The 17,225-nt window shown below is 39.3% G+C and overlaps 1 protein-coding gene across 2 annotated transcripts in view; it reads left to right on the forward strand.

Moving 5' to 3' along the window:
- The first annotated feature begins 1,665 nt into the window (after nucleotides 1–1,665).
- Nucleotides 1,666–17,225, forward strand: part of Plppr5 (phospholipid phosphatase related 5) — a 180,407-nt gene continuing 164,847 nt past the window's right edge. For both annotated transcript variants that reach the window (XM_059264989.1, XM_059264990.1), the window contains exon 1: nucleotides 1,666–1,743. In XM_059264989.1, the coding sequence (XP_059120972.1) occupies nucleotides 1,675–1,743 (69 nt within the window). In that variant the 5' untranslated portion in view covers nucleotides 1,666–1,674. The remainder of the gene's footprint in view (nucleotides 1,744–17,225) is intronic.

Genomic DNA, 17,225 nt, shown 5'->3' on the forward strand with positions numbered 1-17,225 from the left:
TTTAAAACTTAATATGTGGTGGGAGAATGATGTTTGGTGAGACAATACCCCAAGTTTTGTAGCTGTGAAGCAATTTTTGTTCTAGTTAAGCTTTTCTATACATAACTTTCTCACAAATTACTGGAACTTTCATGTCATTTCTCATTTTTTTAAAATTATTAGAGCTGAACTACTACCCACATACTATGAAGAGTGTAAGCTGGTGGGACATTGAGGGTGGTCCAGGGTGCGGGAAATCTCTACAATGCGGAGAACTGTCTGCAGCCTTGCAGAACCTACACCCTGTCCTTAAATACTTGGCCATCATCCTTAAATGCCAGCGATGGGTCCAAGCCCTTAGGGCAACAGAATTTTCTAATATAATTTCCAAATAGGCCTAAAGTTAGGCATTCTAGCCTCCTGAAGGAGGCTGACCACTGATGCCTACAGAAATAGGACTTAGAATATGGGACACCATAACTCTGTGGCTTCAATTTTATGTATATGGGAATTTAGGTTTTCTTTGTGTTTTGATGAATTATAAGCATCCATTTATTTTCACACGATGTAGCAGTTACTTTTCTTGTTGCCATGACAAAGTATCTGACAAAAAGCAACTTAAGGAAGAATTTGTTTTGGCTCACAGTCTTGAGACTACTGTCCAGCATGGTGGGAAGGTATGGTGGCAGACATGTGTGATGGCTGCTTGTGGCACATAGGTGGTTAGATAGATGTACAGATGAAAACAGATGGATGCTGGTGCTCAGTTCACTTTTCCCTTTTAATTCAGTCCAGAAGCCCAGCCCATGGAGTGGTGCCACCCACCTTCAGGCTGGGTCTTCCCACTTCAGTTAAATTTCTATGGAAATACCCACCCAGATATGCCTAAAGTGTTTCTCCTAGAGTGATTTTAAATCTTGCCAAGCTGACAACGCTAATTAATCATTACTTGAGTCACTTTCATAATTCCATATAAACATCTAATTTAGATTCTTTTACAATTTTATGATTTTTTTTACCTATTTGCTATCATGTTGACTTGTGTTTTCCATCATGAGAAACATAATCAAAACATTTCTTGATCATTTTGAATAAATAATTCACTGCCTTGACCCATCAGGTGGTTTCTGCATCAAGATCGTTTTATTTTCAAATTTCCAAACAGTATACCAGCAGTGATGGAGAAGATCCTTAGATCAAAAGCTGCTATGGAGCTCAGTGTTGAGAACACCTTCCTCCTTCCCTGCTTTCTTAGAGGCAGGAGCACATGCAGTGGGAGTGTTGACAGGTTTCCTGGTGAGAGGCCTTCTAGGAACATGCTAGACACTGTGAACATTTGGTGAGGCAGGTACTGGGGGTACAGGTGCTCACCAGACTCCCACCCATCTCACAATAGGTGCAGTCCAACGTCAGTTACCTGGCTGTGCATAGATGAAAGTGGAAATAGTTGATGATCTGGCAAGTCAGGGGCCGTATTCAGAAAGGAAGCATCCTTGTGGATGCTGAATGCAAGGCACGCAGAAGATATCAATGTTCTGACACTGCAGGCAATAACTCAAGATGTATGATGTCAGTTCCTGGTAAGACAAAGTTAGCTTTATGATGAGAATTTATTGAGCTCCCACAGAGCGTGTAGCCATGTACAAAGTGGATATCACAGTTTCTGTATTCTTTTCTCTATGCCAACAGGAAAATATGTTTCCTAATCACCAAGGCCAAGAGCTTAGGAGCAACACAATTTTCCCCTGTTTCATCTTCGTAGAGGTAAGTACACTGAGCATTAACCTCTAGATTGTATATTTTTCCAATGAAAGATATGCCATTCAAAGTGAGAGGTGACAAACATTCCCTTCCATAATGTGCTGTGGGATGTTCTGTATGCTGTGAATGTGTTGCTCTGATTGGTTGATAAACAAAAAGCTGATTGACCAGTAGTCAGGCAGGAAGTATAGGTAGGATAAACAGACAAGGAGAATTCTGGGAAGTGGCAGGCTGAGTCAGGAGACGCCAGCAAACCACCCCAGGAGCAACATGTAATGGTACACAGGTAAAGCCACAGAACACGTGGCAACATATAGGTTAACAGAAATGGGCTGAGTTTAAGTGTAAGAGCCAGTCAGTGGTAGGCCTGAGCTAATGGCCGAGCAGTTTTAATTAATACGAGCCTCTGTGTGTTTACTTGGGTCCAAGTGGCTGCAGGACTGGTGGATGAGAGAGATTTGTCCTGACTGGGAGGATGGGGGAGCTGGGTGGGCACAGGAAAACTTTCAGGTACAATAATGACTTCACGTACCCTCCTCTTGATATACCGAAGATGTATCTGTAGCTCCCTGCTCTGGCATAGATAATTTTCAATGGAACTCTTTTGTGGTTAAGTTGATTGTGAATATGGATGCCATACTAGCACCATGCACAAAAGTCCTTTAGCTCCAGAGTTACATTTTTATCTGATTGTCACACCTCTTTCTTTCTGCCTCCATCTACTTTTCTTTTAATAAGCTTGCCCATAACCCAGTACTTCTTAGTTTCATTCTAGAATGTCACAGTATGCCCTGACTTGATTGGTTAGTATAACTACACTTGACCCCAGATTAGCCAGGGGCCCCCAGGTTACTGTCACTGAGGATCACAGCTCTGTTTCCATTTCCTAAGCTTCATTTCCCTTCTGTCACTTTCATCCCCGTGAACTGTGACAGAGTCTCGGAGCTCCAGCTTGCTTAGCCTCATTATGTCCATCATAAATTGAAGTTGTGGTGAACCGTCACTAAAGTTGGCCTTTCTAGATCCTGTATGTATAACCCACATGTTAGTAGCAGGTTATCAATGACAAGTGCACTTGCAGCCAGCCCAAACCACTACTGTCTGTTTACCTTTTCTTTTGAGTCTCTATTTGTGCTTATGTATAGCGATAATATTGAACTCGTTGTAATATATCTTACAATGAAATGCATGCAATTCCCATGTTGTAATGAATTATATTAAATTTTTGATTAAGCCAGAAATGCTAAACTGATCATAGCTTCTCCCCATGATGTCTTTAATAGGATTATAGCATAGACTCAGACATCACAATTACTTTCTTGGAGTCTTCCTCCTCTTTGATTGCTGTGTTATTTTGTAAAAAAAGGACCTAGGGCAATCTAATGAAATGAGAGGCAAGAATATGTGAATGTTGGGATGGGAGAGTGAAATCACCTGCATTTTAAATTTTTAGACTCTTTAAAATATATTTGAATGTTTTAAGAAGACAATGCAAAAGACTCTTATGAGAAACTAATTTTTTTAAAAACTCAAATAAAAATGGAGAGTTTAGTCAAAACAACAAAGGACTTCAGCCTTAACACGAGCAACATATACCTAAAGACAGCAGCAAGGGACAGAATGTGGACAGTTCTTTATACATCTCTTGTGCTAAACCCACTGGTCTTTCTTATATAATGTGAAAAACAGAGATCATAGTAGGAGGAAGGCTTTGGAAACACAATCACACTGTAAGTAAAACAAGTAAGTGGATGCTCCTAGGTACAGGAATAGGGCTGGCAGCAAGCACAAGAGATACTCTGTGGGAAAAATCCAACCATGGAAGAGAGCCTGTAGAGCTGGGGAGACGTGGTACTCGGCAGACGCAGAGGAAATCCAGAAACTGGCACAGGTAAGTGAGCAAAGAAAGAGACTGGGACTAGGAGGCAGCAGACAGGAAGGTGACTAGGTACTGGGCCATGAAGTGGGGAGGAAAAGTGTTGGGGAGAAAAACAGGGGAGCTGGATGGTAGGTATGATTGAAATACATGATATGCATGCATGAAATTCTTAATAAAAAGAGGAAGAATTAGTTTAGGTGGTATTTTGGCAGATGTTGGCATATGAACAGAGGTTGTTATAAGATCAGCCTCCTTGATTGATATTAACTGGTACATGAGACTACAGTAAACTGGAGACTACATTAAAAAGCATTTTTCATAGCAGCCATGAATCCACTTAACTATGCTCCGCTAAAGAGGATAAAAGCAGGCATGTGAGGTTGCATTTAAGAATATACATGCGTGTACATATGTGTGTGTAACAACAATTAAAGGAAAAAGAGTCCATGAATTTGAAAGAGAGCAAGGAGGGATGTGTGGGAGGATTTGAAAGGAGGAAAGGGGATGGATGCAATGATTTAATTATAATCTCAACAAATAAAAGAGATAGTAAAATTAATAAATAAACTGGCATGCATTTTCCTCACCATCTCACCTACCCCATCCACTGTATATGTCAGATGCTGAGCAAGGGCCTCCTGCCCAAAGTATCCAATAGCCGGTCCTATGGCATTGTTTTCTCTGTGAAAAGAAAAGGCTTTATTCTCTGCTGTACCAGCAGGGAGGCCAGGGGTTACAAGTTCAGCTCTTCTTCCCTGATGGGTTGATAGCAAGAGGACTTAACTGCAAGGGAGGTGGAGAGCTATTTGTGACTGAATGTGGAGGAGGGCTTGTTGTAGGGTACAGAATCACATGCCTTTTCCCAGGCCACAGGCTTCTTTGTGGGGGAGTTACCTGCTGCTGGAGTTTGAGAGTGGGATGATCAAAGGACACCCAGAAGAGGCTCTAACTACTTCTGAGGTTGAGGTTGTTTATTATTCCAACCCCGGGACTCTGGAAGCATTTCCTAAAAAGCACCTTCAGTGTCTTGCTAACTGAAGGATTTATGCTCACATATGTCCAAGCCTAAAGTAATTTAAATTAGCTGGGCAGAGTAGAAGCTGATGTTCCGGCTCTTTCCTGCACCTTTACCTTCTTGCTGAGCTCTTAGGCTCCAGCAGGCCCCAGGCCTCCGATGCCCTGATCTCACAAGACAAGACACAACTCGCCCTTCAAGGTGGACCATCATTGCACTCTCCTGCTCTCTTCATAGGCAGCTCCTTTGCTTTTCTTTATGATGAAGATAACTATGCAGGTTCCTTGTTCAAATTTTAAAGCAATAAATGGTTATTCAGTTTAAGAATAAACATTAAGGAAGATTTCAAACTTTCCATGTAGTTGGTTCCATTAGCTCAATGCCTTCTGTGTAGAAGGTATTGTTTTAGTTTCTAGGTATATAGTGGTGATAAAAGTACATTATAATTCTGTCTTCATAGATGCTCTGCTCCCATAAGCTAGGAAAGCAAAGGACAGACAAGTGAATGGAACATTTAGAGCATCAACTGTGACAGAAGAGAAAGACAGTGGACAGAGAATGGGTGTGCTGGTGGAAATGCCTTCTCATAATTTTGCTACTGCTGTTAATTATGTGAATATTTTAACATATAAATCACCGTAATTTTATCTCTCAAATCTCATTTTAGTTTTTGACTTAATAAGACATGCCCAGGGATTGAAAGGTCAAAAGTGTTTAAAATAATGAAAAGCTGCAGACAACTAATTATTTGTCCCCTCCCATAAAGTACCATTTTATCTACCTATGTGAAGTGTGTGTGTGTGTGTGTGTGTGTGTTTATGTGTGTGTGCATATGTGTGTGTGATGCTGTGTATTGATTTGTAAACTTAAGTCTTATTTGTTGGCTATCTTTAAAGTGATGAAGACTTCTGCGTTTACAGTGCATACTTGTCTTCCTCCCATATATTATTGAAAAGTCCATAATAGATGGACCACAACTTTTTAGCAAATTTGACATCATGTTTCTGTTATTCTTATAACCATCTAGATTATATTCAAATATGGTGCTACATATGGGGATACAGTTCCTTTTTATATACAGCTTTTTACCTTTCTTGTAGTTAATAGTGGCTTAGTTATCTATTTTTTAAAGTTTTTTTAAAAAAGTATCTAATTCTTGACATGATTCGGTAGCTTATTCATTGTTTTTCCTTCTGAATCCCTGGAGGCTGCTCGTTCTTCTGTCTTTAGGTGCGGTCCACAGCAACTGTCTGGGGATTTGCCTTTGTTGCCATCTTGAGAGTTACCTTCCTGGCTTTTCCTTCTGTTGTGATATACTTCCTTTCATTCCAGGTCTTCTGCTTTTTTTTTTTTTTGGCGGCGGGGGGGGGGGGGAGGGAATATTCTCTTTAGTAGAGAGATTCTTCTAGGAGATACTCTAAAAATTTATCACCTTGTAGTTCTCAAGGCTAGAATTCAGGTTTAAACATCATTGGTCTAAAATAAATGTGGGCAGGGCCATCTTCATTTCTAGTGGTCAAGGAAAGAGGTTCTCTCTTAGCCTCACTTTCAAAAACCTGTCCACATTCCTTGGCTGGCTGCACAGCCTTAGATGTGCAAAGCCAACAAGTCAGCAGTTGTGGATGAGGAACTCAAAATGCATCCCTCTGACATCCTCTCTTGCCTCTCCCTTACACCTAAAAAATGTTTATTCATTTATTTTGTGTGTGTCTATGCATGTGGTTGGATCCACAAATTCCACAGTATGTGTGTGAAGGTCAGAGAGGGCAGCTTGTGAGGGGTTAGGAGTTAGTTTTCTCCTTCTACCATGTAGGTTCCAGGAATCAAACTCAGGTCTCTGGGCTTGGCTGTAAGTGTCTTGACATGCTGAGCCATCTGATTTCCCATCATACACTTTCAAGGACACTTGCGATTACACTGGTCCCACCCGAACCACCGAGGGCAACCTCTCTGCTGTAAGGCCAGTTTGATGGTAAACTTTATTTCCAATCTTCATATTTCTTGCCATTTAAAGTAACATTCACAGGTTCAAGAGCTTAGGGCATGAGCACCATGTGTGAAAGGTTCATTATTGTCTTCATCACGGGATACCTAGAAAATATGACTGGAAGCTTTTACTGCACATGAGCATCTAATTGATGGATTTGCTGGATACAGAATTCTAGGTTGGTAATTTCACTCATAGTCTGTAATGTATAATTTCATACTTTTATTCTTTAACTCGGATAATATTCTGAGTCACAAGAAAATTTCCAAGACTTTCCTAGAACTAATGGTATAAAGTTTTACCACCATGTATTTCAGTTTGGATATATTTTGTTCAATGAGGCTCTTTGACAGGGCACTCAATCCTAGAGACCACAACCTTTACTTCTGAGGGCAAATACTAATTAATCAAATTATTATTTTTTTTTCTGTTTCTCTGTCTGTAACTTAAGGTTTGGTTGTTGGGGACCCTCCATATTACAACACATAAATGCAGAAGATGCTCCCTTCTTAATTACAAACACACAGAAAAATATACACATATATATTCAACATTATATATATGTGCATATATATGCATATATGTATTCAACATTTTCTTTCTTTTTGTTTATTCTGGAAGAATTCCTGTCTTTTGTCCACTAAGTTCCTGACTGAATAAAAAAAAAATAGTTACAGCTGGGCATGGTGGGGTATGCCTTTAATTACATCACTCAGGAAGCAACTTTAAAATGATTTCTGTGATTCGAGACTAGCCTGGTCTATATATTGAGCTGCGGGCCAGCCAGGGTGACACAGTGAGACACTGTCTAATGAAAAATAATTATTTTTTTTTAGTATATAAGACCTGAACTCTTATTCTTTGATTGTCACTATTTGCCTATTTTTTCTCAATTTAGAGATACAGTACTTTTTCATTTAGAAAAGGATTTACATGAATTTTCATCTGCTACAATGTTCTTGTCACTTTTTAAAATTTATTTTTATAGCTTGATACTCTCTCATTATCTTTCCAGTATTTAACAACATTCAAATATGTATCCCATTAAGAACAAGAGACCGGAGCTGGAGGGAAGGCTCAGAGTTTAAGCGTTCTGGCTGCTCTTCTTGGCTACTGACAGTCTTCTGTTACTCCAGACCTAGGGTACCTACATGGCTACTGACAGTCTTCTGTTACTCTAGATCTAGGCTATCCCCTTTTGGCCTCTTCTGGGCACTGCACATGTGTGGTACAAAGACATACATTCAGGCAAAATACCCTTATAAAGAATTTTTAAGTATTAAAAATAATTCAGAGACAAAAGTTAAATGGAGGCTTTGAGTGTGGGGTTCAGAACTATAACTGATTGTGTTAGACTTTAGTTTGAAAAGGAATATTTGGGTGTTGATGGTGAATGACTCTGGCTGAACTAAGTCCTAGTCACTAATACTCCAGGGTTCATCACCATTGGTGGTCACATCTGGCCCATTCTGTTTCTGCACTGTTCTCAGAACTTCCTGACATTATTCTAGGTACCGATCACAAGTGATCAAAGTGGTTTATGTAACTCTCCGTCAATAAATAAAAGAACGTTTGGAGAGATATTAATGATATGGATTCCCTTGTGTTCTACTCTGGTCTCCCTTCATTGAACGTTGTGACTTAGCAGCTATTTGCTTTCACACAGTTAGAAGGAGAAATTGTCTGAAGAACAGAACTGTCAATAGGTACAAAATGAAGGTATGATTTTATCTTCCCTGTTATGACATTAAAATCAAAGTGTTACTCTCTTTATTTCTCTCATAAAACAAAAATATTTTACTACATTCCAGAAGTTATATGGATTTCATTTTTATAAATTTTCTTTCATATTTGGCTATTTTATTTAAACATTTTCTCTCAGACGTTGTTGTTGTAATTATAATTAACATTGTAAAATGTATTTATATTCAACTCTAGAGTCTATTAAGAACAAACCAGAAAAAGAAATCCCTTCTCTGATTTCTCGTGGTCTGTGTATAAATGTTATTGAAATCCTATTCAGCACAATACAATGATAAACTCTGAGGATCTCAAGCAATGGGAGTCCTGTCCTTACACTGGGAATTATCCCACAAACCAGTTGTTTAGGACTCTGTTAGAGTGCTTTCAGTGTACTTACATAAACAGGAATTGGAGAAAGGACTACCACGTGAATGTAGACTGCTGGGTCTTTATGAAAAGTCTCCTTAAGGCTTTATATAGGCTGAATGGAGGCAGGGCAGAAGGATCATTCGAGCTTGTGACCAGTAGAAGGAATGTTTAGTAGTTAAGGAAGAAAAAAGAAGAAAACAATCGATGTGGTTTATTAACCATTCCTTCTAGAGAGGGGTGTGTCTTAATTTGGGCAGAGTATGCATCTCAAGGATTACTTCATTTAATTTATAATTTAGAAGATGACAGGAGGCAGTATAAGTATTCCTTTTTTAATGAAATAATTGTATCAACGAGGTAGTGATTAGTGTTGGAAGTTTTTCAGGCATACGCATTTTATTTACCACATTATGACAAAATGTTACATGTATTGTGCTCCAGTGGATGGCCCTATATACTCTAGGACATACAGAAAGCACTGTTTGGATTCAATGGGTTGTTAGAAAGAAAAATCACAGACATGAAGTTAGGAAGCATGTGGGGGAGGGGTCTGGGAGGAAGGAGATATAGAGGAGGAGTGGGAGTAGATACAACCAAAGTGCACTATATATGCACACACACATGCACACACACACATGCACACATACACACACACATATACACACACACATACACATACACACACACACACACACACACACACATACACACACATACATACACACATATACGCATACACACACATACACACACACATACACATACACATACACACACATACACACACACATACACACACACTAAAGTCTGAAGGATAATCAATGAAATTAAAAATACTACAATATAACAAAAAATCATGCCCATAAAACCAGGAATACCTTAATTCTCCACACTTTTACGATAGAGGAATGTGGAAGGAATTAAATAAGAAAGTGGAACAGCATTTTTTATCATTTCCTTTTGTGTGTTTGATTTTGTCTCCTATTTTCTCCTGTTCTTGGTAACTGGAGCATACATTGTCTCCCCATCTGCCGCAAAGCAAGTTTTCTGTTTTACTGCAAGCTAGTAGCATACCTACCTCATTCATATTCCCCCAAATATGCTTTAGGTTTAGTTAGATCTCAGAATTGTTTGTGATCTCTGATAAGTCCCGACTGCTCCCTCTCATGTTGCTTTTTCATCACCAGATAAACACGTTTCTGTGAGTTCCTCATAAAAGAGCAAACAGCGTGTTGCCTCCTGCACACTTCTTTCCATTGGTAGATTTCAGTGCTTTGGTAACCTGACAATTTACACTCCCCTCCCTTCGGGAGCATTCAGACAGCACAAAGGCATCTTCTGCAACAGGCTTGTTGCTTTTCCATCCCTATAGCGTCTTGTGCTGAGATAATGTCAGGCAAGAGGCCTTCCTTCCAGTCATAACTCTTGGACTCAGGAATATCCTGCTGTGAAGATTTTATCTGTTATAGGAGGACTTGGTGGCTGTCATTGCTAACTTTCCACGATAATATGAGAACAGAAATGCTTAGTAGATTCAGTGATTAAGTCTCTATAAGGATGGCCTAATTATTATCAACAAACCAAATGTCCAGCAAAACTTTGCCTTTCTGCTGGTGAAAGGCCGTCATGGTCCACCTTATAAAAAAATCCACTTGATGAAGAATATCAATCAGTTAATTTCTGTTTCAGTGGCTGTATGTGTTCTGATGAGTGTTTAGCCTTCTCTTACTTTGTTCATTTTAAAGCAGAAAAACAAAAGCAAAGGCAATGAACACACAGTTGCTCTGTGTTCAAGGCTCCTTGATTCTGGTGCTGCTGCTCACATGGTCAGGTATTTAAGCTGGTAGAGCCTGCCCTGCCTCCCAGATGCCACGAGTTGAACAGCTTTGCTCCTGTCTACTCCCCTGCTAGGATGCTCTGTTTCAGCACAAGTCCATGAACATTGCCATTAGGCTCCACTTCTCAGTGTTTCCACAGTCTCCCAATAGTGCCACCCAGTGAGGACCCAAATGTTAACACGTGGACCCTTGGGGGATGTGGACCCAAACCACAACAGCTACTTTGTTTTTTCAGAACCCTTCTAATTTTCAGTGTCATTTCGTCTTTTAGCTGTACTTTCTTTCTGCAGGTCATTAACAAATTTCTACATCTTAGCAATCAATTTTTCCTTTGGGTTAAGGATTGCTGTAAATGCCTGGCCTGCCAGGGTGTGAAAGTCTATTTGAATAATAATAATTAGTAATAATAAATGAAAATGCTACACTTTAACTAAGATAGGTGATTTGATAGGAGGGGATTTTCACATGTGGAAGCAAAGTCAAATCTTACAGAAAATTTATTGCTAGTCATAGAAATAGAGTTCATTTAGGGAGGGAAAGGTAAAGCTGAATGGAATCTGAGTGGGAAGGGCAGCACCTACCAAGGGTCCTACCCAGACAGTGTGGCGTGTACTATCATTTCCCTGCAGAATTTCACGGTCCACCCCGCCTTCTGGAAATATGAACTCAGGTTACTTTTAGGAAAGGCAAAAAGGGGCTTCTCGGAGGAAGGATTGTCAAAGCTCATTGATGCTGTAATTTGGAAATAAGATTTATTAGTAAAATGATAGAAATCTCTGGCCCAGTCCCGTGTGTCCTCACAATGCCTTGAGTAGTGTTTTCTGCCCTCTTCACATGGGATATAGACTTTAATACACATTAACTACTTAAATTCTATGCCTTACCTGAATTAATACACACTAGCTTTCCGAGAAATGTTTGAGGTGATACTCCACACTAATTATTTGTGCTAATTAACTACGTAAAATATGCAAATTCTCTTTCAGTAATCCTGTGATTATTAATGTTTGGCATTCTAATTTTAGTTAATTATAAAATTAGAACTTTGAAGTCATCTATAAATCATTTTAAGTAGCAGGGAGGAGCTTTTCTAAAACATAAAAACAATTCTATCTAAATATAGTCTTTGCTCTGACTTCTGCACATTATTGAGTTCCAATAGTGCATTGTTTTCATATAGATTTAATTTCTGAAAAACATAAACAGCAGAGGAAAAAATGAATGAAAGCTTCCCCACTGGGGATGAGCCCACTGAGTTCACAGTGTTTCTCGTGGCAGAGGTCTGAAATGCTTTACCCCTAATAGACTCTTTCCCTGGAGAAATATTTTCTCTTTTGGAAATGTTTGACAACTGTTCATTCCCTTAGAAAAGGGTATTGCTTCATTTAAAATGCTTTTTTGAAGTTTCATGGCAGATGTGCTAGAGGAATAAGAACTGTGTTTATTCTCCCACCTGAAACATTAAAAAAACACACAATTATATTTAAGCAGTTTTTAGGTACTAGACATCAGCTGGGATGTCACAAGAAAGGAGAAACCAGGAGGGAAATTCAGTGATTGCCTCAATCATCCCAGAGAGGATACTAGATAGGAACCAAGGACCTGAACAGAGCACAGGGTTCTCCCCAAGTTGAAGTAATGAATGTTTGTGTATGATGGGGCAGACCCAGAGAGCCACAGAGGGTCTTCCCTGAGCATTCCCTTAAATTACAACAGCTCAGACATGTGAGAAAACCACTCAGAGTGGGGATAGGGTGAGGGAAGCTATTGGAATGGAATGGAATAAACAGTTCCTGGAAATTATGTAAGACCAAGAATAATGTATGTTCACTGGTCAGGGGTTAGAGAACAACTCATAATTCAAGGAATAATATGCAGAATGCTCAACAGCAAATTGCCTTACAGTTGGAAAAAAACTAATCTTACCCTTAATGCTGTTTGGACCTGACTCATCATCTTAAAAAGATGAATCTATTACCAAGGAGCTTTATCACAAAACAAAGATTAAGAATATTTGGGAAACTACAGAACAGTAAAAAATTTCATATAAAGAGAAAAAGTGTCCAGAATCTGGAAAAACAAGCAAAAAACCACATAAGACATGTGAGGAAGTAGAAAATATGATCCACAACAACAATAAAAACAAATCTGTCAGAGTCCTCACCCTGTCCTGTGGCAGCTCTGGCAATGAAGCAGGAAGATGTAGTGTTCAAAGCAGGCAAACTATATGGCGAGACCCTATAAACAAAGAAGCAAAATATCCCTTTCATATGCTATGCCATCCTGGTCCAACCATGTTCATGAGCTGCTCACCAAGGTAGGGGTGATGGGAACTGCCTTATATTCCTCTCTGCCTTCAGCTTTGTTAGTTACTGACTTAGTTACTGGATGGTGCTGCTGCCTCTACTGCCTAACTGTCGGGTGTATGGTGGGGCAGATCCAAAGAGCCACAAAGGATCTTCCCTGAGCATTCCCTTAAATTATGACAGCTCAGACAGGTGAGAAAACTACTCAGAGGGATTCTGTGAGCAAGGGACGTCAAGATTATGATGGGAAAATGTACAGAGATGACCAGCCAAACTAGTGGAAATGCATGAACTGTGTACCAATAGCTGAGGAGCCCCCATGGTACTGGACTAGGCCCTCTGGATAGGTGAGACAGTCTTTTAGCTTGAACTATTTAGGGGGCCCCCAGGCAGTGGGAATGGTGCATGAGCCGGCTTTTTAGAGCCTAGTGCTTATGGTGGGACACTTTGCGCAGCCTTGGTGCAGGGAGTGTGGGCTTGGACCTGCCTCAGCTGAGTGTGCTAGGCTATGCTGACTCACCATGGGAGACCTTGACTTGGAGGAGGTGGGAATGGGTGGGACTGGGGGGAAGGCTGAGGGATGGGAGGAGGGAGGTGAAGGGAATCTGTGGTTGGTATGTAAAAAGAATAGAAAATCTCTTAATTAATAATAATAATAATAATAATAATAATAATAATTAAAGGTAAAATGCGAAGAAGCAAATGTAGTCAAAGAGAAATGGAATAATTTAAGTTAGAAAAGTTGGCTAGAAACAAGCCAGGCTAAGGTTGGGCATTCATAAGTAAGAATAACTCTCCATGTATTTATTTGGGAGATAGGTAGTGGGTCCCCAAAGAGTTTAAAAATCCAAACAACCGTATGCTTTGCTCTACAAAAGCTTCTCAGTTTCAAGAGGTCCCATTGATTGATTGTTTCTCTCAGTGTCTGTGCTACTGGTGTTATATTTAGGAAGTGATCTCCTATGCCAATGCGTTCAAGACTTCTTCCTACTTTCTCTTCTGGCAGGTTCAGAGTAGCTGGATTTATGTTGAGGTCCTTGATCCACTTGGACTTAAGTTTTGTGCACGGTGATAGATATGGATCTATTTGCAGCCTTCTACATGTTGATATCCAGTTATGCCAGTACCATTTGTTGAAGATGCTTTCTTTTTTCCATTGTACACTTTTGGCTTCTTTGTCAAAAATTATATGTTCATAGGTGTGCGAATTAATGTCAGGGTCTTCAATTCGATTTCATTGGTCCACATGTCGGTTTTTAAGCCAGTACCAAGCTGTTTTTATTACTGTAGCTCTATAGTAGAGCTTGAAGTCAGGGATCGTGATGCCTCCAGAGGTTGTTTTATTGTACAGGATTCTTTTGGCTATCCTGGGTTTTTTGTTTTTCCATATGAAGTTGAGTATTATTCTTTCCAGGTCTGTGAAGAATTGTGTTGGTATTTTGATGGGGATTGCATTGAATCTGTAGACTGCTTTTGGTAAAATTGCCATTTTTACTATATTAGTCCTGCCTATCTATGAGCATGGGAGCGGGAAGGGGGAGAACAAGGGAATCCATGGCTGATATGTAAAATTAAGTTAAATTATAAAAAAAATACATGTTTCTAAACATAGAAAAAAAGAGAGACAGAGATGGGAGAGACTTCAGTTTGCTTGATAGAGACGTGCATTTATGAATACTACACAGCTAACTTCATGTTTAATGGTAAAATATTGCCTATTGATTCCTGAGACTTAAAAGGCAAATTTTGCTGCTTTGGAGCAAAGTACTATAATATTGGTAGACATTGGCAAGATAATTAAAGGAAATAGTACTCAGTGCAAGTTAATTTCTAACATTTGTTTCTAGGAATGTCTGAATGTAAGCTGTCTTTGAAATTCACTTAGTGTATTATTTTATGGTAAAAATTACAGTTTCTTTTGCTTGTCTCAATATCTAAATCCCTGTACTTTACTCACAGAGACAGTGGTTTATAACTTTTAATGCAGGATGATGAATTACCTTCCTTCCACTACATCATACTTTCAATATTTTCACAATAAAAAGAAAAAAATTCCAAACGAAACAGAAACAACTCTAGTAGCCAAATAAACCTTTCTCTCTCCAGGCTGGTTTTGGTCAGAGTATTTTAGCACAGCAACAGAAAATCAAACTAGAATACTAGGCTAAACCAACCAAACTCCACAGGTACTCTGACAGGAGCTAGCGACTGATGAAAGCGGATAGGAGGACACAAGTGGCGTCAGTAGAAACAACACAACAAATCCAAAAGAAGAAGGGTAGTAGACTCAATAGCAACACAGTGCTCCCACAAGGGCCGTTGTGACAGTGGCCACAGTGATACATGTGTCATTCAGAAACCAGGGTGGCAGCATCAGCATCAGCTGCCTCTAAGGAGACTCAGCTGGGCTGTGACCGCCGGAGCTTCTTGTTGATGACTAACTTCCTTTCTTACATACTTCTTATGAAACTGTTTTTCAAGCCATACCAAGGATCCTATAGCAAATAGATTATGTATTCGTTAAGTGCCCTTTCTACTTGATGAGGCAGTATTAGCTTCTCTTGTTTGCAGCTAAGATCATTGGATAACAAATGCATGATGTCATTAGTGACAAAACCACTTTTGCTTCTTTCCACTTGCTCTATAGAGGATACCTGGCTTTGTCACTTGATTAGGTTAGAAACAGTCTCTGGTTTTCCTTTTGAAATGTGTGCATCTATATAAGTTCCCAATAGATTATTACTTAATGCAGTTTTTCCAGTAGCTGGAATAACGAAGTAGATAAATGTTATGCCTTTGACAAATAGTGACTTATGTAGATGTCTGAGTTAAAAGTAGAAAATCCATCTTCAGAAGCATAAGCAGCATGAATCATTTTTGTCATAATTTTTAGTGGTTAATCCAACTACTCACAACTTCTCACATCACCATCATTTCTGGCTCTCAATCCAACATCATCATCATTTCTCATCTTCACTCCAACATCATCATCATCATTTCCCACTCTCACTCCAACATCAACACTATTGTTTCTCATCTTCACCAACATCAGCACCATCGTTTCCCACCCTTACTCCAACATCAGCACCATCATTTCCCACCCTCACTCCAACATCATCACCATCTTTTCTCATCTTCACTCCTACATCAGCACCATCATTTCTCATTGTCATTTCAACTCCAGCAACATTGTTTTTCCCACAATTTCTCAAAAGCTAAGTAACTGTTCCCTGGTCTCTCTGTGTGCATAACACATATACAAATTATCCTCTGAAATAAATCCTTTAAAGGTATCTCTTTAAGGAAAATGATTTTCTACTGTCTATACTATTTTGCTCTTGGCCCCCTCAGAATTCATGTCCTACCACTTCCTGTGTTGCTCACTGGCCTTTCTGCTCTTCATTATCATGACTAGGAAGACCCTGTTTACGGGTTTATGACCTTGCTCTTGTCTCCGGCTTCTGGCGCCATTTCCAGATTTTTATAGAACTCATCTAGTCACTCAGCTGGAACCCCAAAATAGGATTGTCCTTACCATCCTTTCTAACTCACTTTCTATTCTCACACTTCCATTCTCACTTTTCTTTCACTTGTCCTCTTCATTATCAACATCTTCAATCACTCGTTTATTTTTATTCATTCATTTTACTTTTCTCCCCATGGGAACATGAGCCTAATATGTGGTAGAAACTCAAACATTTTGTGTGTTTGTGTGGATGCAACTATAGTGTCAGTGCCCAAAAGTATTTCTGGTACATAGTAATTAAGGAATGAAGTGCAGTGCTTCATAGCTGGGTGCTGGGAAATAAAGAAAAATGGCTTCTAGAACCTCATACTTTCTTGCTATTCTAGTTTGTTTATTGCAGCTGGACTTAAAATCTCAAATAAGACATCTTTGAGGTATACACTTGGCTGCAGCTTGTACCTAACAATCTAAAATGTCTATGCACCAAGTGACTGCATAAAACTAATCATAGCTAAACACAATTTAGAGGACAATAAAATGATAAATAAAATGATGAACTGGACATGAATTTGGAACTCTCACAAACATTAGGAAAACCTTTGAGGCTTGACTCCTCGATTTATAAGTTTGCTAGACCTATATATAGTATTTTGTACAGCTGGCTTGACAAATTTTCTGAAATCTTTATATTATATCAGGACAGTGTGAACAACTTAAACTGTTTTAAGTCATAGTTATTGTTTTCCTGGTATTTATGACTCTTACAGAGATCCAGCTCAGCAATCCATTTATCACCATTTATCACCAAAGTCCAGGTCAGTGTGATTTACTCCCTTCTGAGAATATGTGTTATCTGTTGGTTGGTTCAAGTCAATGAAATTG

This window comes from Peromyscus eremicus, chromosome 6 (assembly GCF_949786415.1).
Source record: "Peromyscus eremicus chromosome 6, PerEre_H2_v1, whole genome shotgun sequence".
Taxonomy (NCBI): Eukaryota; Metazoa; Chordata; class Mammalia; order Rodentia; family Cricetidae; genus Peromyscus; species Peromyscus eremicus.